General features: G+C 39.0%; 1 protein-coding gene and 1 non-coding gene across 2 annotated transcripts; both read left to right on the top strand.

The window, feature by feature from the left end:
• The first annotated feature begins 1,743 nt into the window (after window positions 1–1,743).
• LOC128247180 (U6 spliceosomal RNA) lies at window positions 1,744–1,847 on the top strand. The gene has a single exon (XR_008263582.2). It is a non-coding gene; the product is annotated as a U6 spliceosomal RNA (small nuclear RNA).
• A 4,134-nt stretch (window positions 1,848–5,981) lies between these two features.
• On the top strand, window positions 5,982–16,101 carry LOC128247058 (uncharacterized). The gene is made up of 2 exons (XM_052965830.2): window positions 5,982–6,280; window positions 11,960–16,101. Exon 2 carries the CDS (start codon window positions 15,161–15,163, stop codon window positions 15,677–15,679), a length of 519 nt encoding a protein of 172 aa, XP_052821790.2. The 5' UTR covers window positions 5,982–6,280; window positions 11,960–15,160; the 3' UTR covers window positions 15,680–16,101.
• The last annotated feature ends 4,174 nt before the right edge of the window (window positions 16,102–20,275 follow it).

The following is a 20,275-nucleotide window of genomic DNA, read 5'->3' as shown; positions in this document are numbered from 1 at the left end:
CACGGGTCGATCAAAGTCTTGTGAGTGGATTTGGTAGACGAAAACTGAAAGAAGCTTGTCATGTGTGTGTGTGTGTGTTTCCGCCCCCCCTCCCGGATACCGTCTTAAAAGAAAAAAGATGATTGCAGGAGAGCGCGATCAGGAACGACTGCGACAGAGTAGGCACTAAACTGCAGCCAAATCAACACCACCACCTTCGACATCAACACCACCACCACCACTTAATACCGTCATCAATAACAACAGTACCATCACCACCGTCGACACCACCACCACCAGCAGTAGCAACAACGTACCATTTACCAGCCTCAGTCATTAACTTTAATGAGCTCTGTTGATATAAATTCATTGTTTTGCTGCAGATCAAACGTTGGGTATTGTTGTTGTTTCAGCTGAGGTCGGTGCTGGTCCAGCAGACATTGGACCAAATTAAGGAGAGTTTGACTACTATTTCTGACATGTAAAGTAACAGTCCAGAAGATGGTTGAGCTGTGTCAAGGTGGTTTTATCCAGTGTTCATCTTTCTCTAAAGAAAGCGAAATACTTCAGCTGGGATTGAACCTAACTCACAGGCTTGGCTGTCCGTGAAGTTTACCGTTACAGTTGTTGTTGTTTGATCCTGGTAAAGTATAGTCTTATGATTAAAGGTACTCAAACCGTCTCCATCATGTCCTTATCTTTGTACAATCCACACAGAATTACATTATTTGATATCGAAAACAGTGGCGTTTGATTAAAAAAAGTTTTGGCAGCTATTTCTAGCAGATTGAACGACCAGAAGGAAGCTCTTTCCTTGTTGTTATTTAGCCCCAGGTCAAACTCAGTCCAGTAGATCAATGATCAAAGAGTTCCATCTATGATCCTCCTGGTAAGATAGGGCCATGGGTGGATAGGAGTGTAATCTGAGATTTAGCTGCTATTTCGAGTAGATGAGGTAACCTGTTGGATCACACAGTTATAATTGCAACTTGGACACAGCACCATATTCCCCCTCCACTTGCCCTCCTCCTTTATTCTTTACTGTTGTAATAAATCCTCCTCTCTGTCACTAACCCCAATTTATTTAAACTCTGTGATGAAGGGTCTTATTACGAAACGTCACATTCTTCTTTTGTCTCAAAATTTATTCCATTGTCAAAACTTTTTCTACTAATAATTACTACAGACAACTATCATCACCACCACCACCACCACCACCACTTCACGTACATTCATCAGTGTTTCATTATCATCAACTTGATGAGAGACGACATGATAAATGAGGAAGACAAAAAGCATGAAAGAGATGAAGCGATAAACGTCGACTCGGCAGACAGACGGTGAATAAATCACGCGGACAGATTGGTAGACGATAATGACGGCTGGTAGTTTGGACAGTTTAGAAAGTCTTTGGTGTTGTTTAATAGAATAGTGATAGTTGTAGAGGGACAGAGGATGGTGGTGATGGTGTGACAATAAAATGGGATATAGAAAACCAAATCGTAAGAGATGCACGCCGTAGCAACACTAAAGTAGCGTAATGGTAAGTCATAACACTTGCGAGACATAAGCCACGGAGAGACAGAACATTGGGGACAGTTATCACAGGTCGTGGAAGTAATTGGTTACACCAAGAAGGTATTGAGTTAGCGACTGAGCCCAGCATCTTACATTTGATTGAGAAAAAAAAAATAATAAATACTGTTTTTTTTTTTTTTGGTAAAAATCATCGACCTTAAAAACATGTGTGAATAAACTTGAAAATCCTTCCCCCGCAAAAAACTGCGAAGAACCAACAGAAACAGAGAAGATTAGCATGGTCTCTGCACAAAGATGACATGCGAATTCGTGAAGCGTTCCATATTTGTAGTTGGCAGGTGCGTGACTGCGCGGTAAGACATTTGCATTCCAACCACAAGGTTCCAGGTTCAGTTTCACTGCACACTTAGCGGTTCGGCAAAATAGTCCGATATAGTAAGGGGTCAGGCTTTAAAAAGAACAACCATTGTGGTCGATTCATTCAGCTAAAAAATTTTCAAGTTGAAGCTCCAGTATGACTGAAACAAGTAAAGAATTAAACAACTGAAATGAAAGCAAAAACAACACAGAAAGATAGGGCTTCCAGCCTTCCATGGGGCAGTGATAACCGTTGATAACAATAATATAAACAACACAAATGAAGCCAACGGCAGGATTCAAACAAAAAGTTCACGATTTACGTCAACAAACAAGTTTATGAAAGAACGATTACAAGATGAAATCGATAAGTTACCCACTTGATGCTATCTGTGATCAATCAAGTTGCTAAAGAATATCTAACACGTTGAATGTTTCCCTGTTAGTGTGTATCAGTCACAATTCGCCAACAGATGGCAGTAGTAGCAATCGATTGAAACATACAACCAAAGTAAATCACGCCCCTCTCCCACAAAAAAAAAAAAAAAATAACAACGACAGACTCAAGAGAAATATCAGACAATTGAACATTAAGTCGAAAGCGAATAATAAATTCATGAACCAGAAGCAGCGACTTAATGGTGGATTATCTAAGGTTTATGGGAACTGCCCCCAACAAGACATTCTTCGGAATAAGATAATTGTCTTTAAAAAACGAACTGTGACTGGTAAATGAAAAGCTTTGTCAGCTTATGAAAAACATAGGACTATCAATCTCAAGTTTACACAAAACGCCCAAGCAGTATATCGCAGCATAAAAGGCCATACAATCAAAGCTGTAAAGACCCTGTTCTTGAATGATCTAGAATTACTTGGTGTAGGGATCTGGACTGGAAACAAACAACACAAAGGCGATGCAATGTCGTCAAATGAGTTACAAAGTGAATACTGTGTAAACGAGTGTCGCAAAACGTCATAAGTGAAACTGATGATTGTTGCAAAACTTCCGAAAGGAAAATCACTCAAGCGAATCCTAATAATTGGTTATTCTACTGGGAAACCATCTTCAACCTTTTTAAAAGAGCAATGAACGCTGGCTGACAGTTGCACGGACAAAACTAGTACCTAAGAATTAAGTGGCAAAAGCTCTGTGTGTCATGTTTGAAACACACGTATAAACAGTGCACAGCTTGTTTGAGTGTCTTAGTGGTGGGATTGCTGTGAAACAAAGGAGATAAGTGAGGAGAAAAGAAAGAAGGTTGGGCCTCTATCCAACAACTCCACATTAACAAAACTCTCCTTAAAGAAGTGAAGAGACACCACCACAGACTGTATGGCCAGACTATGAGATGCTTAACTCTGTGCCTCATACTACTACAGACACTATGTAGACCCATCTACGAAAGACGATGTTAAGAGATTGACAACAGCATTACACGACTATCGATAAGAATTACTTCTGTATCTCTGACGACAGACTTTGTACTCTGCTGACTGTGATATTGTCACACACAATAAAAACGGTTTTATAAATACTCGTGAGCAAAATTTCATTGACCTGGCACACATTTTTCTGATCTGGAAATCTTTGCTTGGGCCCTAAAACAACGGTGCATAGAACAAGTATGGAAACACTGTTTTCCTTCAGTTATCTACGAAATCACAAATAGTATCCAGAAGTCGTGGTTATCTTTTGGAAAATTACAATCTTCTCTTTGGACACTAGAAAATGTTTAAATTGAAACCATACAATTGGCCTATGGTTGTTATTGTATGTTTGTCGTTGTATAACCATGTGAATCATGGACTTTATATTCATGACATATCAATCAGATGGAAGGTTTTTCGTGAAAGTGTTTTCGATAGACATTGTAACTGATAATGTTGAAGTCTTGGAGACAGAAAATATTCTAAGTGTAAGCGGAATTGTGGTGTATCAGACTGAAGGGGAAGAGACTAAGTGAATTCGTGAGGAAGGCAGAAATCTGAAGTTTCCACTGAGTAGAAAACAATACTCTGAGAAAATACCTCCTTCCAAACCAAGACGATGGTTTCAAGTTAGGTGTTAACTTGGGAAATATACACGTGGAACATTAAGAAAGTTTTGCTAGAGAGCATCATGGAGAAAAAATATATTGAATGCGTCCAAATATTTTGAAGAGAATAGAATTAGAATATGCCAAACTAGAACGAGATGCGAAAAAAATAAGGAAAACCTGTAGTTAGCAAAAAACCCTTTAAGAATTCAACCAGTAACTAAATTTGTCTTGGTCATTCTCATGTATCTGTAGCGGTGTTTTAATTCCATGTATTAGTATATGGCCTCTTGTGTGTGCCGATGTATATGTCTCTGTACGGATGTGTACGTGTGTGAACGTTAATGCAGTCATGTAGGTTTGAAGTTGCATGTGAATACGTGTGTAGGTATACATATGGATGTGAATAAATGTGTGCATGTATGTGTGTATGTGCATACTTACGTCTGAGTCTGAGCGCATATGTGTTGTATGTAAGTATATTTGTAGGTGAAGTGCAAAACGTATATACAAACACACACACACACACACACACACACACACACACACACACACACACATATATATATATATACACACACACACATATACACGATGATCACAATGCACTTTTTATTTCCTCGCGTTCCTTTCTGTGGAAGAGCGTAGGCTCGAAATGTAAAAGACTTTCTCACCATGCCGAGCGTTAAACTAATACACCTGTTTTCGTCTTTTGTTTTTCTGTAAATTTCAACTATATATATATATATATATATATATATATATATACACGCACGCACACGCACGCACACATACACACACACACACACACACACACACACACACACACACACACACACACACACCCACCCACGCACGTGGAGGCGCATGGCTTAGTGGTTCAGGCGTGGCATTCATGATCGGGAGATTGTGGTTTCGATTCCAGCACCGGGCGATGCGTTGTGTTCTTGACTAAAGCACTTCATTTTATGTTGCTCCAGTCCACTCAGCTGGTAAAAATGAGTTAATCATGCAACGGACCGGCGTTCCATCCAGGTGGCCATATATATATATATATATATATATATATATGCCACAGAACGAGTATGACCTGATAGCTTCTATCACATTTTCGATAATTAGTTTAAGCATTTATGAAGGAGCGAGCAAATGTCGGCACCTCTTGGCTATCCTATCACGACCCACACGGTTATCGAGGGTATAACAGGTAAAGGGCTGCACCAGCAATAGGCTGCAACTCGTTTTTAGCAGAGTTGAAACGATGTACCTTGCTCAAGGACATAATAAGCCACTCGGTTCAAGAACTGACCCAACAACCTTATGATCGGTCAGTCCAACAACCCAACTAGCGTGTCTTCCCGCCGCGAGTGTGCGTACGCGAGTATTTACATATACACACGCGTGTGTGCACACACACACACACACACCATGTTTGTTCAAAACCTATGTAAGTAAAACTCAAAACACGAGTGTGTGTGCGCGCGCGCGTCCATGTATGTATATATATATATATTAGAAAAATATATATATATATACATATATACACACACACACACACACACACACACACACACACACACACACATACACGCACACACTCATACGCGTGTATACGGAGTGCGAGAGGTGGAGGGAGAAAGCGAACAGCAGAAAAGATATCCGGTAATGATGCGTCTGGAAAACAAAGGAATTGTCGTTACCACCACCTACAATACCATTAATAATGTTGTTGTGGTTGTTGCTGCTGTAATGCTAATATTATATAGTCAAGCTCCATCTTGAACCGTTTTTACGGTCCAACCCACAGAAGAGGCGTGACCAGAAATATCTGATCAAAACATGGACAACGTCTGGTTTACAGTAGTTTTATAGCTGTACTGGAAGGGGAGGGGCATGGAGAGATAGAGTGGAAGGGAGGAGGGATGGCAGGATGGGGTGGAAGAGGAGGGGGATAAGCCGATACTCCAGCGGCAGCAGCAGCAGCAGCAGCAGCAGTAGCAGTAGTTGTTATAGTTCTTACATATCCTCTCAGAATAAGATTTATTAACATTGTGGTGCTGTTGTTGCTTTTTCTTTCTTTCTTGTTTTTGTTGCTGCTGCTACTTTTTTTTTAGTCACTGTTGTTTGTTATTTAACCCCAGGCCATCTCAGATTGAGTCGACTTAAAATCCAAAATCTGATGGAATCTGTTTCAATTCATTCTTGCAGATTAGGTATTGAAAGGAACACACAAACCTGGGGGAAAGTTCCAGAGGAGAAGATCTGGGGGAAAGAAGGACCGGGTGAATGGCTGTCTTAGGTGGTCCATACTGGGACACCGCGTACCGAGTGGACACATGCAAGGAATGTGTCAAAGTAGGTGACAAGAGGTAGGTATACAGTTATAAGTCAGGGGTAAGTGGTGGGGACACTAATATCGTACTGAGTGTAAATAGAATCACAGTTTGTGGTGGTAGAAGAAAAATTCTTATGAGAGAGGTTTATATTAACGGCTGAAAAGAGGAAGGGCAATAGCCCCGACTCTTTTCAGGTGCCTTCAGACAGATAAGATGAAGAGAAGAAACTAACCCTAAACTGGCGGCCTCACCTGAATGTCTGCAACAGAACAGACTGTAAAACAGCGTAAATTGATTGTGTCTACTCAGCTGGAACAGGATCGATCCCGTTGACGTACTTCGACACAATCGTTTCAGTTCATCAGATTTGCTTCATAAAAAGTTTGTCGACCAAAGACTGAATTAAAAATCGTTTATTTAAGACGCCATGCATTAGGATCGAACCTGAAACTATGTAATTGTAAAATGAATCTCTTAACAACACCAGCACAACACACCAGTATTGTAAGGTAGGGGCTGGTCTGTTCTATAAATGTCTTTCTTTGATTGAGGACATCGGTTTATAAAAGGACTGCCCAAGCAGCGAGAAACACATCGTTGCTGACTCTGTTGATCTTAATCTCCATTTGGAGTAAAGGGCTTGGAAGGAACGCCTCATCATGGAACGAGCATCGAATCTGCACACATAGAGTTGTATGCAGGGATTTACACACAATTACGTTATATATATATATATATATATATATATATATATATATATATATATATATATATATATATATATATATATATATACACCGGTGTAAGCACATGAAATGTGCAACAAAGTGGAAAAAAGAGTACTCAAATACCAGAGGTAGAGTAATATGCTTTATTTAAAAGCAGCAGAAATATAACAAAGGAAATATAACAAAAGGAATCCCATTTCTAACAAAACTGTCCGATGAACGGGAACGTGAAACTCAGAGTAACAGTCTTTTGTTATATTTCTGCTGATTTTAAATAAAGTATATATATATATATATATATATATATATATATATATATCGAAATGAGGAGTAGATAGACAGCCGACAACTGATGAAGGGTCCTTTCTCTGTGTTTCTGTTTTCCACGTGTTTCTCGTTGTTTACGTATTTAACTCATTTGTTTACGTATTTCATGTTGTTTGAACCGTTGGTGATGTCCTGTAACCATATATATATATATATATATATATATATATATATATATATATATATATATATATATATATATATATACACTAGCTGGTGTGCCCGGTAATTCCCCGGGGGGGATGATGTTATATTGAAACGCCTTATTACTCTGATATGAATAAGCAATCTTGTTATAACTGACACAAAAGGTGCATTTTCCGTCGTCACGAAAAAGTACAAAAAAACTGTCAGCTGGAGGAGGGAGAGATTGTCGGAGGTTGGCGATAAAGATTGTCGGAGGTTGGCGAGAGAGGTTGTTGGAGGTTGGCGAGAGAGGTTGTCGGAGGTTGGCGAGGGGCAAAGACATTATTCTGCTTAGCGGAGGCGTCTGGGAAATGTATAACTGTTGTCATTCACAGAAAAACTATTGTTTTACCGTGAAAAAAGTACTGTTGAAATGTTAAGTGAAATTTGGCAGTCGAGGATCGAATCCACGCTATGCCTGCATGAAGCCACGACAAATACGTTGCGGAATAAACAGTTTATCTACTGTCATGGAAAAAGTGTAACTGCAAAAATGCAGAATGATTCGAAGTAATGGGCATTCAAAAAGTATGTATGTATAGAAACGCATGAATGAAGTCTTTAAGGTTTAAGATTCAAATTAAGGAAGTGCAATAATAATGTTTAGTAGTTCAAAACTGTGAGTAGTGAAATGTAGAATTGGGTTGGCTGATCGTGAGAATCAAATATTGATCACTTCGCTAAAATCTGTAGGTGGTATGGGTTATTTCCCTTGGGCTCTTTCAATAAAATATTAGTAATATGTAGTAGATAGAAGGATCCATTGGAAGGGCCCTATTATCAATTTTTTTCAACAATCTAAGTATGTCACGAGATTTCCAGACATGAGTTCTACTCACGTGTCAAATAAAGTAGAAAAATAATATTGTCTGCAAAAATTAGAAATAGAACACACAAAAAAATCAATATTCAAAGTAATCGAATATAAACAATGAAATGGGTTATTTCCTTTGAGAGTTTAAAAAAACTATTGTACAGGTGCTATGGGTTATTTCCGTTGGGTGTTAAAAAAAATATGAGGTAGATATAAAGGCCCATTCCAGGGGCCGTATTATCGATTTTTTCAACAATCTAAGTATGTCACGAGGTTTCCAGACAGGAGTTATACTCACTTGTCAAGCTTCATCAAAATTAATAAAACGATGTAGGAGGAGTTAGCTAACAATTCCACAAACAAACACACACCGATTTTCCACATACGTAGTATATATATATATATATATATATATATATATATATATATATATATATATATATATATATATATATATATATATATATCATCATCATCATGGTCAACGTCGTCGTTTAACGTCCGATGCTGGCATGGGTTGGACGGTTTGCCTGAGGGCTGGCAAGCCAGAAGGCTGCACCAGGCTCCAATCCGATCTGGCATAGTTTCTACAGTTGGATGCCCTTCCTAACGCGAACCACCCCGAGAGTGCAGTGGGTGCTTTGTACGTGCCACCGGCACGGGACTAGTCAGGCGGCACTGGCATCGACCACGCTCGAACGGTACTTTTGGCGTACCACGGCACGGGTGCCAATCAGGCGGTACTGTCATCGGCCACGGTTACGGTCTCACTTGGCTTGCCGGGTCTTCTCAAGCACAGTATGTCTCCAAAGGTCTCAGTCACTTGTCATCGCCTCGGTGAGGCCCAACGTTCGAAGGTCGTGCTTCACCAGCTCATCTCAGGTCTTCTTGGATCTGCCTCTTCCACAGATTCCCTCTACTCATAGGGTGTGACACTTTTTTCACAGCTGTCCGCTGTCCTCATCCATATATATATATATATATATATATATATATATATATATATATATATATATATATATATTGTTTTTTCTTCTTGTTTTTGCCTTTGTGAGCTACAAGTGATGCTATCTGTGAGATTCTCAGCTTTTTTAGCTGCTATTTTCTGAACTTCGGTATATGGTGAAGCAAATATTTTGCTGATCCCTTAATTATATTTATAAATATATGAACTTTTGAATAAGTTCTCCACCAATAATGGTGCTTTCATACCGATGGGCTTGGTAAAAATTATTAATTATTAATTGATTTATTAATTAATAAATTGATAATCCTTTACCCTTTTAATTTGTAATTATATATATATATATCGGTTACATAGGATTCCAAAAGAATCGAGGTACATCAACGTCGAGTATGCCACTGATTGGCCTAGACAGAATCATGCAGAGCAGAAAGTGATGTAATCCATTTATCAGCGCAGAAAGCATCGGCGAAAATCAGACACTATTGTTGGGTAATCTGCAATTCTAATTGTTTACAAGTAGTTCGGTGAAAAGTAGAAACCTTGTAGAATAAAAGAACGAATGGACTTTTAATTTTGCTACAGTTGTTTCGCTAAGAATTTTTATTTAATTTAAGCATAATACAATATTTTGGATTACACCATAGATTACGCAATTCTCACGGACATCAGGCAATATTTTAAATAGAGTTGAATAACGACTTACATTATTTACATTCGACAGATATTTGTCCTCATCTTTGTTTGTTGTTAACACAACGTTTCGGCTGATATACCCTCCAGCCTTCATCAGGTGTCTTGGGGAAATTTCGAACCTGGGTTCTCATTCCTAAGGTATTTTTCGATGCCATTCTTCTTCTTCTTCTTCTTCTTCTTCTTCTTCTTCTTCTTCTTCTTCTTCTTCTTCTTCTTCTTCTTCTTCTTCTTCTTCTTCTTCTTCTTCTTCTTTTTCTTCTTCTTCTTATCATTATTTTTATTATTATTATTATTATTATTATTATTATTATTATTATTATTATTATTATTATTATTATTCAGGTCACTGCCTGGAATCGAACTCGGAATCTTGGGGTTAGTAGCCCACGCTCTTAACCACAATATCCGTCAAATGTAAATAATGTAAATAATGTACGTAATTCCTCATCTCTTAAATATAGAACTGAATAACGACTTGTTTCCCAAACGAGTAAAGTTATAGTCAAAGGTACTGATTTATAAAATGGTCAGAATGGGTGTATCAAGAATCGTACAGAACGAGGGGATGAATTTATAATTTATAGTTATGGACCTTAAGATAAAAGAAACAGGATTTTTGACTGAAACTTGGCACTGAGGCAAACATTTATACTGATTCAAAGAAAACTATTTATCATTTATTTTATTCAATTTTTATTTATATAAACACACATTTATATCCACGTGTACACACACACACACACACACACACACACACACGATATACGCCCATACATATACCTGTACCTGTAATAACCCTGTCTTTCCGTCATCGAGACTATGTAACTGTAGAAATAGATTTTAGTACCGTCTTAATAATAAGTACTTGACCAAAAATATTGTATACGAATGTAATATCCATACAGACCAGAATACATTTACCTACAGAGTTTCTACTTGCCCACTTCAAACGGAGATTACATAACCATACTCGAGGCTCTAGAAGAAGAGGCGTGGCTAAAATGGCATCACTTTTAACTTTCTAGAACTTCCTCATTGAGCCCTATATAAAGGTGGTTTTTGGTGGCAACTCTAGCAGCCACCCAACATCTCCATTCTCATGGCAGTTAGAAGATACATATTTAATCGTCATGAATATAGTGTGATTATTTTCCCGTTGTGCTGGATCAGCCACAGATTGCTAGACAGCAGTTTAATTGTTGTAGATCCCGGCAGTATGTCTCTCCCTTTATGGGTAATTGTTGCTGTTAGTTTTTGCGAAAAGACCAACACAGAAAACACTGTGTGCGGTAAATAAAGTTTATGTTAATTGCTGGTGAGTGTTGTTAATTATTTTTACCCGCAGCCTTAGAAAGAGATTTTCGTTTTCCACCAACAACAAGTACAAAAACAACAGCTCACAGACGGGCTTTACCTTAGCTCATGTATTATAATAACGGGCATTATAGTTCAATATAATGATTTGATTGTTATTCAAGTATTAGATATGTTCATAACGACATCATCCACATTTAATCACTGGATATACACCCCCTCCATTCTAATTTGTTCTATTAGCTTTCTCGTTATGGAACACTAAATATTAAATGGTAAATATTTAATATTGGGTCTATAAAGTAGTCAAGTATCTTATTACTTGTTATACACTGTTATAATATCCTTCTATTATTAGTCTCTAAAAATCAATCCTAACCCTAACCCATAAACTTCCTTGTCTTTCTCATTCTCTCGTCTTCCACTTCTTCCTCCTTCTCTATATCCCGTATTTATTATCTTCTTAAATGTTTATTTTTTTTGTTACTCCCGTCTATTTACTTTATATATTTGGGGTTTTTTTCTCTTTTTTTTCATCTTAAAGCAGTAGTGCTGCAAATTTTACTCTTCTAAGTGTGCGTGTATATACATGTATATGTATACGTGTTAGCATATGTTGATGTATGTACAGGGTGTTCGGGCTAAATTTGATGATTTATTTTAATGCCCCTTTTTTTTTTCAGGAACAGCTTGATGTATTGGTGAATACTCAACGGCCTTGGAGAGCATAAAGATTGAAGTTGTAAATGATAAAAAGAAAGCTGACATAGAGGACTGAAAGCCATCTGGATATTGGAAAGGGCTTACCTGTATCATAATGATTTGTGCTGGGTATCAAAATGCTGACATCATGACTGCTACTCAATGCTCTGAGAACACTGTAAAGGCTGTAGGGCATGACGTGGACAGCTGCAATAGAGACAACAAAGCCATGGCCAGTAGAGAGGGACAAGCTGGCGTTCTGACTGCATCTTCACACAAGGATTCACCCAACAACTGCAAGATCATGTGATCAAAAATCCGAGTAAGGGAATTCAAGCTTTGGCAAGAGAGATGGGTTTTGGAGTTGCCATCATGAAGCCAAACCCGAATGGGGGGGGGGGGGGCTTTGCTTCCACTCATACAAAAGGCACAAGAGACAAATTCTGACAGCCAAGGGGATGATGAAGGCAAAGAAGCTGCTGAACAAACTGAGGTATCCTGTTGAGCTGGGGATGATCTGGTTCTTTTCAGACGAGAAGAACTTCTGCCTGGGCCAGTTGCACAACACTCAAAACAACAGGTGGCTTGTCTACGATTCATGTGTGTCCAACATGTCATGAAAACCATGTTACCCCAAACTGTGATGGTCTTTGGGTGTCTTCAGTGAGGTTGACATCTTTGAACAGGGCCTTATGCTCAACTCAGATGTCTCTGTGAAGCAACTGGAGACTGTGGTCAAGCCCTGGCTAGATAGGGTTGCTGCTGGAAGGTCATATGTGCAGCAGCATGATTCAGCTCCTTGCTACTAGAAAGAGTCACAAGTTGTTGTCAGAGAATTTCTATGACTTCACCAGCCCCGATGTCTGGCCTCCTAATTCCTCCACTTGCAATTCCATGGATTACTATATATGGGATATAAAGGAGAAGGACACCAACTGCTCTGCTTCCAATACCAAGGCCAAGCTGGTGGCCAAGATCAACGATCTTCCCAGGGTTGTAGTGGGGAATGCATGAGCCAGATTCCAGAGCTGTTGTGAAGCCATGCTGGAAGCTGAAGGCTTCCCCACTTTAAATAAACTCTTATTTCCCAACCATTATCTGGTTGATATTTTGGGACTTTAGAATATTTTTGTGTTTGGATGGGATATTGCATTTTCTCTTCTGTGTGTGTGTGTGTGTAATCTGCTACTTTATTAATTCTGCTAAGTGTATTATAAATAAGTGCAATCATAAAAAGGAAAGCGTGGGTAGGCATATCAAAAAGCAAAGTTGACCACAGTGAGATTTGAACTCTCTGCAGATCATAAACCCCTTATTTAGTTCTTTTCATTATTCTCTCTATTTCATTACCATGTAGACATGTAAATATAGTTTCAATAGTTTCGTTTTTCTCATTGTTGCCTTAAGATAACCTTAAGTTCATGCACATCCTTAACCACAACATATTCATTTATTAAAGTTTATCACACAGTCACTTATTTCTCTAATTTTGTCATAGATTGGCTGACCGAAAACTCAGATTTTTCAATTTTATTTTACTATTATCGACATATAAACTAGCGCACGCACTCAGATTCCCCTACTCGGTTTTTAATAATTCCCCCGAAAGAATACGAATCCAGAAGATGCTCTTGTCTAAATTTGCTAGTTCGCGGTACACCCACCCTTACACCCCTCCACCTGTACTGGAAGTTCCCATCCTCTGCCATCCTTTGGTTGTCTCCCATGAACACTTCTAAAGGCTTTACGCCATCCCCACCACTACTTAGGGCTTATCTCCTATGTAAGGTAGTGATCATATAGTGCAAAAATATGATAGTGTAGTGTATGCAGGTTGAATTGAAGTCTATTGTTTGTTTATGAATTCTGCCAAATGTGAGCTTTCTTTTCAGGTACATGACACTGCTGTACCCCGTCCCAGGGTCTCACGGGCTCACACTTCCCACACCCTCAGGGTTGGTACTCTCAACGTCGGCACACTAAAAGGTAGGTCTGGTGAGATTGTTGAGATGCTTGAACGGAGATGTGTCGATTTGTGCTGCCTCCAAGAAGTAAGGTGGAGAGGAGGTTCCACTAGGTTCCTCACAGGCAAAGAACACAGGTACAAGATTTTCTGGGCAGGGAACACATACAGGGTCGGGGGCGTGAGTATACTTCTTGCGGAGAAATGGGTTGATAAGGTAATCGAGGTAGTCAGTGTCTGTGACAGAATACTTAAGATTATATTGGTGCCGCAACATGGGTTAGCAACCATTATCTCAGCCTATGCTTCTCAGCTGGGGCTACCTGATGGGCTGAAAGACCGATTCTATGACACCCTCTTGCAGACTACCTCGTTGACGAATGACAGGGACATTCTCTTTGTGGCTGGTGACTTCAATGGACATGTTGGACAACATTCAGGGGGCTTCTATGGCGTACATGGAGGCTATGGTTTTGGTTCCCACAATGAGGAGGGAACCAGGCTGCTGGAGTTCTGCGATGCAAATGATCTTATGGTTTGCAAGTCTAACTTCAGGAAACCTGCCAATCACCTATTCACCTACCGATCTGGTAGACACACTAGTCAAATTGACTACATCCTCACCAGAAAAAGAGAAAGATGGCTGCTTATAAATGCCAAAAGCTTCCCAGGCGAAGAATGTACCCCACAACATAGACTAGTAGTTAGTGACTTCAGGATCAGGGCTAAGTGGTTGCGCAGAAGATGACCAGCTTGGAGGAGAAGGGTCTGGAAGCTCAAAGATCCTGCGAATGGACAGAGATTTAGAAACTTATTACTCAAAACCTTTGACGAAATAGAGGGGGATGTAGCTTCACACAATGTAGAGGACAACTGGACGTTTCTACGGGACAACCTGCTGAGGGCCACTGACCAGATCTGTGGATGGTGCAAAGTCCCCTCTCGACCCAAAATAACGTCGTGGTGGAACAATGTTGTTGACAGGGCTATTAGAGAAAAGAAACAGGCTTGGAAGGACGGGAAGAATGGTGGTAGCAGGGAATTGTATCAGACTGCCAGAAGGGAAGCTAGGCGACAGCTTTATTTAGCCAGAGGGGAAGCAGATAAGAAAAAAATTGCCAATGTTCTGCAACGTGAGGACCAAAAACTTGAGGTATTTTGTGTTGCAAGACAGTGTGTGAGAGAGAATCGTGATGTCGTGGGAGAGAAATGTGTTCGCATGGGTGATGGTATGCTTGCACTAAATGAGGCTGCAAAGAAAGAGGTTTGGAGACGCCACTATGAAAGATTGCTCAATAAAGAGAATGAATGGGAGAAAGAGAGTCTGCCGAATGTCAACCCAACAGAGGGACCAGCTATCCGAGTTAACAGTACCTTAGTAGATAAAGCAATTAAGAGTAAGACAGGGAAAGCCCCCGGCCCATCAGGAATCATGGCAGAGATGCTCAAAATATCTGGCAGTGTCGGCTATAGCCTAGTCACCTGTATTGTTAACCAGGTGATACACGAAGGAGTCATACCCAATGACTGGTGTAGCAGCACCATGGTCAACTGCTACAAAGGTAAAGGTGACGCTTTAGATACAAATAATTACAGAGGTATCAAGTTATTGGATCAAGTAATGAATGCTAGGGCCAATCAAAGAACCCTACAGATCCAGTATCAACCTGACCATCAAGACACAAGCCCTCCTGCAACACGTAATATTCTCAAATTTACAGGGACACACCTAGAGTAGTTCCATGCAACCTTTCTAGTTTTGCCACAGCCATTCGCTGACGGAGAGAAAGAGAACATCTCCTTCTCCACCCACCCCCACTTTCCTTTCCAAGTGGAACTTGAAAAAGTTGATGAGGGCTTGACCAAAGAGGAATGTGTCTGTCCTCGAAACAGCCTCATCCATGACACAACTTCTTTCTCCATTGCCACCAAATAAAGAAATAACATCTGCTCCTACTGATAGAGCAGCGAATAAGCACAGCTGAGATAATACAGCTTATTGGTTAGGAAGAAGTATTATAATAGAGATAACAATTAAGGGAGAGGAGGAGGAGGAAGGAGAAAGAGGGAGTGTTTATACTCCACCACCACCACCACCTTTCTTATAAAATAAAAGGATTAACTAAAATAATGAAACCTTAAAAAATAGTCAACATCTCAGGTTTTTTGTTTGTTGAGTAAATTAAGAGAAAATGAGTAAGAATGTCTCCTCAAAATTTTTTGCCATATCTGCCTTAAAAATACAAACCTACTCTTACTCTCACTCTCTCTCTCTCTCTCTCTCTCTCTCTCTCTCTATATATATATATATATATATATATATATATATATATAGATAGATAGATAGATATATGTAAGCAATAATTATGAGGAGAGAGAATATGGGGACTGATACATCCTCAAAATACTTTATTTCTTTGTATTTTACAATTGCATACAGCATATCGCTATGGTTATAATGACCTACACGTGCTTCCACTGCACAGAGTATGGGCAGTTGCACATACAACCAGGCATAATTTTCTGTGCAGCTTCATTCAGGGTCTTTCAACCAGCTTGACTCGAAGCAAACTGAATGCAGTTCACTTTGTTGAGATGGAAAGATACAGGAAAAAATTATTCAAGTTCTTCAAAGATATAGGGCTATCCATCTCAATAAAGGAGAAACACACCACAGTCAACTTCTTAGATGTTACACTAGATCTAAGTGCCAGTCTGTTCAAACCGTACCATAAACCAAACCACAACCTTAAGTACCAAATGCACCATCCAAAATCAGATGTAGACAGGATTAATCTCCCAAGAAAAATAAGTGGAAGCGGCCTGATACAGCTTGAACAATTCTTCAAATCCACAATAATAGGCCTTGAAAAGTACCTTAAAACAACAACTGAAACATGAAGGTTCCAAACAAGCTTCAGTCATGGAGCTAAGTCAGAAATTTAACAAGTCTCTTGACCTACAAATTAACAATAGCAATGACCAAAGACCCCCAAATACTAACAGACCTACCATTGCTTCTCCTGATTTAGAAATTAACAATTAGAAAGGCCAAAGAGATCCAAATAGTGACAAACCTATCACTAATGCAAAGAATATCAAACAAAAAGCAAAGAAGGCTTGCATGAATAATATGGAAGACAATTGGAAAGGTAAACTCCTGCATGGAAAATACCATAACTGCCTATCCGAGTTAGATATTGATCAAAATCGAACACACTGATGGCTACAAGGGACAGGTCTGAAAGGGGAAACAGAAGGTTTTGTTATTCCAGTGCAAGACTGGAGCTTAGCTACCAGAAACTACCATTCAAATGTCCTTAAGGATGGATCTGACCCCTTGTGCAGAATTTTCAGAAAATTCACAGAGACAATTGATCATATTGTTTCTGGCTACCCAGTCCTCGTTGACCCCAATACTAGACGAGTACATATTTCAGTGTTCTCGAAAGGATGAAGGGCATCTTGTCCGGTGTGCTAATGGTTCTTCCAGCTCACTTCGTTGAGTAATGATAATAATTCATGAGAGCTTATTGTACACGGTGATCAGTTGCACCACAACTCTATCAGACCCAAAAAAAAAGGTAAAAGAGGAGGCAAAGAGCAGCTATATAAGTTGAGTGAAGAAAGACAAGAAAGAAAGTTAGAAATATGGACATAGTAGACAGGATAAAACATAAAAAGAGGTGCATGGAGATGTGAGGGAGAAGGTTGAAGTTTTGAAACTTGTCCACGAACATGATGGGAAAAAGAAAAATGAAGAATTGCATTGATGTCAACTTTGTCTCATTAATAAACAGTGGGTAGTAGTAAGCTGGTAGAAATGTCAGCATGTTGGACGAAATGTTTAGTAGCATTTTGTCTGTCCTTAGGCTCTGAGTTCAAGTTCCAGCCAGGTCCACTTTGCTTTTCATCGTTGAGTTCTGGGATCAATATAACTGACTAGACCCCTTCCCCAAAATTTCAGGCCTTGTACCTAGAATAGAAAGGATTAACAAACAAAGGGGTGTCTCCCCACCCCCACCAATCTGATTAATATTTTAGGTGAGGTTGATTATGTATTAACTTGAAATTCACTACACTAAAAGTCCTTAGTTTAATAGTTGGCATCGTTGCTTCACACAGGTTTCTTTTTATTTCATAACCTGTGTTCATGCTATTAAACTCTACCACAAACCACAAACAATACACAAAGGACACACACACACACACACACACACCCACACACACACACACACACACACACACACACACCCACACACACACACACACACACACACACACACACTTTCACTGATACCATTTTACATTCAATGTGAACAACACCATTTTCAAATAAACCAAAATGTCAAAGACACAAAAGAGAAATAAATGGAAGGCAGGAACGTATGTGTTGTCTCCAATAAGAGCACATTGAAACCTTCCCAAAAACATACTCAGTGTCTCACTAGGAGAGATCTCAAACAAACAAACAAAGCAATCACATTTTCACATTATTATTATTATTATTATTATTACTATTATTATTATTATTATTATTATTATTACTATTATTATTATTATTATTATTATTATTATTATTATTATTATTATTATTATTATTATTATTATTATTATCATTATCATTATTACTACTATAAATATATAAATATATAATTCTGGGCTTGTCGTGCTCAGGTGCACAACAACTCATCATAAAAGATTAAAAGAGAGAAGAGAAAGCAGACAAGTAAAGAAAGACAGCCATGAAAGCTAGAAGTTCATGTAGAATAGACAGAATAAATTCAAAAAGAAGAAAATAATTGAACAGTAAAAGAGCCATATAGAGGGAAAGGTGCCATGGAATACTTTTGAAGGATGTCTTGAAAGCAAACAACTGATGTGGGTAGCTTTATTCCCCATACTTCCGAAATTCTGAGTGCAAAAGAAATGTTTCTGAAAGTCATGGATGCTTTGCTCTATTTTTATTTTTTTTTATTTCATAAAAGTGGTAGAGATATTCTTTTCTACTCTAGGCACAAGGCCTGGAATTTTGGGGGAGGGGTGCAGTTGTTTAGGTCGATCCCAGTATGCAACTGGTACTTAATTTCTTGACCCTGAAAAGATGAAAGGCAAAGTCAACCTTGGCGGAATTTGAATTCAGAACGTAAAGACAGATGAAAAACCACTAAGCATTTCACCTGGCATGCTACCGTTTCTGCCAGCTCGCCCACCTTAAAAGTGGTAGAAACATTGAATTAAAAAAGGAAGTCAAAGTTGTTTGAAAGAGGGTTGATAATCCTGTGAGCTTTTATCAAGTCAACAACATAACATCAAAACTTAAGTGTGTCAATGCCAAGAGAAGCAATACATTGAAGATATGGTGATGGGGTGATGGATATATATATCTCTGAACAGCTTCCAGTAGATTGATATTCTGGACAAGACAGAGGTTCCAGACTGGAGATGCAAACTTGAAGTGTAGATATACCATTGTAATATATAACTTTAAACAGATAGCTCACATGTGGCAGACAAAGGTCTTACTGAGTGATGCTAAGACACCGTTGACCTTTTTAATAATTTTAGAAATCTGGTTCAACCAGCACAGATCATTGTTGACAATAATGCCAAAGTGACATTCCCTAGCAGACATTTTAAGGTCAGTATCATGAAGGAGTAAGTAAATTCCAGGTTTTTCCATCCAACATATACGATGGTAGTGCCCTTGTCTACAGTTTGCTAGAGTAGCCAGTTAGCAGCAAGCCATTGTTGCATTGTGTCCAGGTCAGCTTGCAGGAAAGCTCTATAACATACAGGATCCATTCTTTTTATCTGAAGGTACAGCTTAAGGTTGTTTGCATATTTTAACACAGGAACATTCTTCAAATTGGTATCTATTTCATTAATACATGTAACAAGGGACCAAGAATAGATCCCTGTGGGGCACCAGATGTCATTGTATAGTAGGGGCAGAGTGTTGTCCTAGAATTATGATTATCTTCTTTCAACCAAGAATGAAGCAACTTCAACCAGTTATAAAGATTAATCTTCGTGCCCATTGCACAGAATTAAAGGCTTTGGTGAAACTGAGATAAACAACCCCCACCCCTGAGCTGCCATCACTGATTTCGGTTGAAGTTTTTAAGAAACTTGATGAGTTGGTCACAGCAGCTGGAGTTAGAAAAGGTTGAATAAGGTTATGAGCATTCTAGATGCTCCAGAGTGTCTCTGGCATAAGACACCCATAATTTGATGAGACAACAAGTGAAATTTTCTACTAGCACATAAAAAGCTCCATTTGAGCATTGGGCCTCATGGAGGCAGTAACAGGTGACCAAGATCTTTGGCAATA

Source organism: Octopus bimaculoides, chromosome 2 (genome assembly GCF_046866305.1).
Source record: "Octopus bimaculoides isolate indiv1 chromosome 2, ASM4686630v1, whole genome shotgun sequence".
Taxonomy (NCBI): domain Eukaryota; kingdom Metazoa; phylum Mollusca; class Cephalopoda; order Octopoda; family Octopodidae; genus Octopus; species Octopus bimaculoides.
Note: the sequence above shows the minus strand (reverse complement) of the source record. Positions and strands in the feature narration are given on the sequence as shown.

Excerpts from the sequence above, each read along its gene's own strand:
- LOC128247058 (XM_052965830.2), top strand. The coding sequence starts at position 15,161 with ATGGGTGATGGTATGCTTGCACTAAATGAGGCTGCAAAGAAAGAGGTT.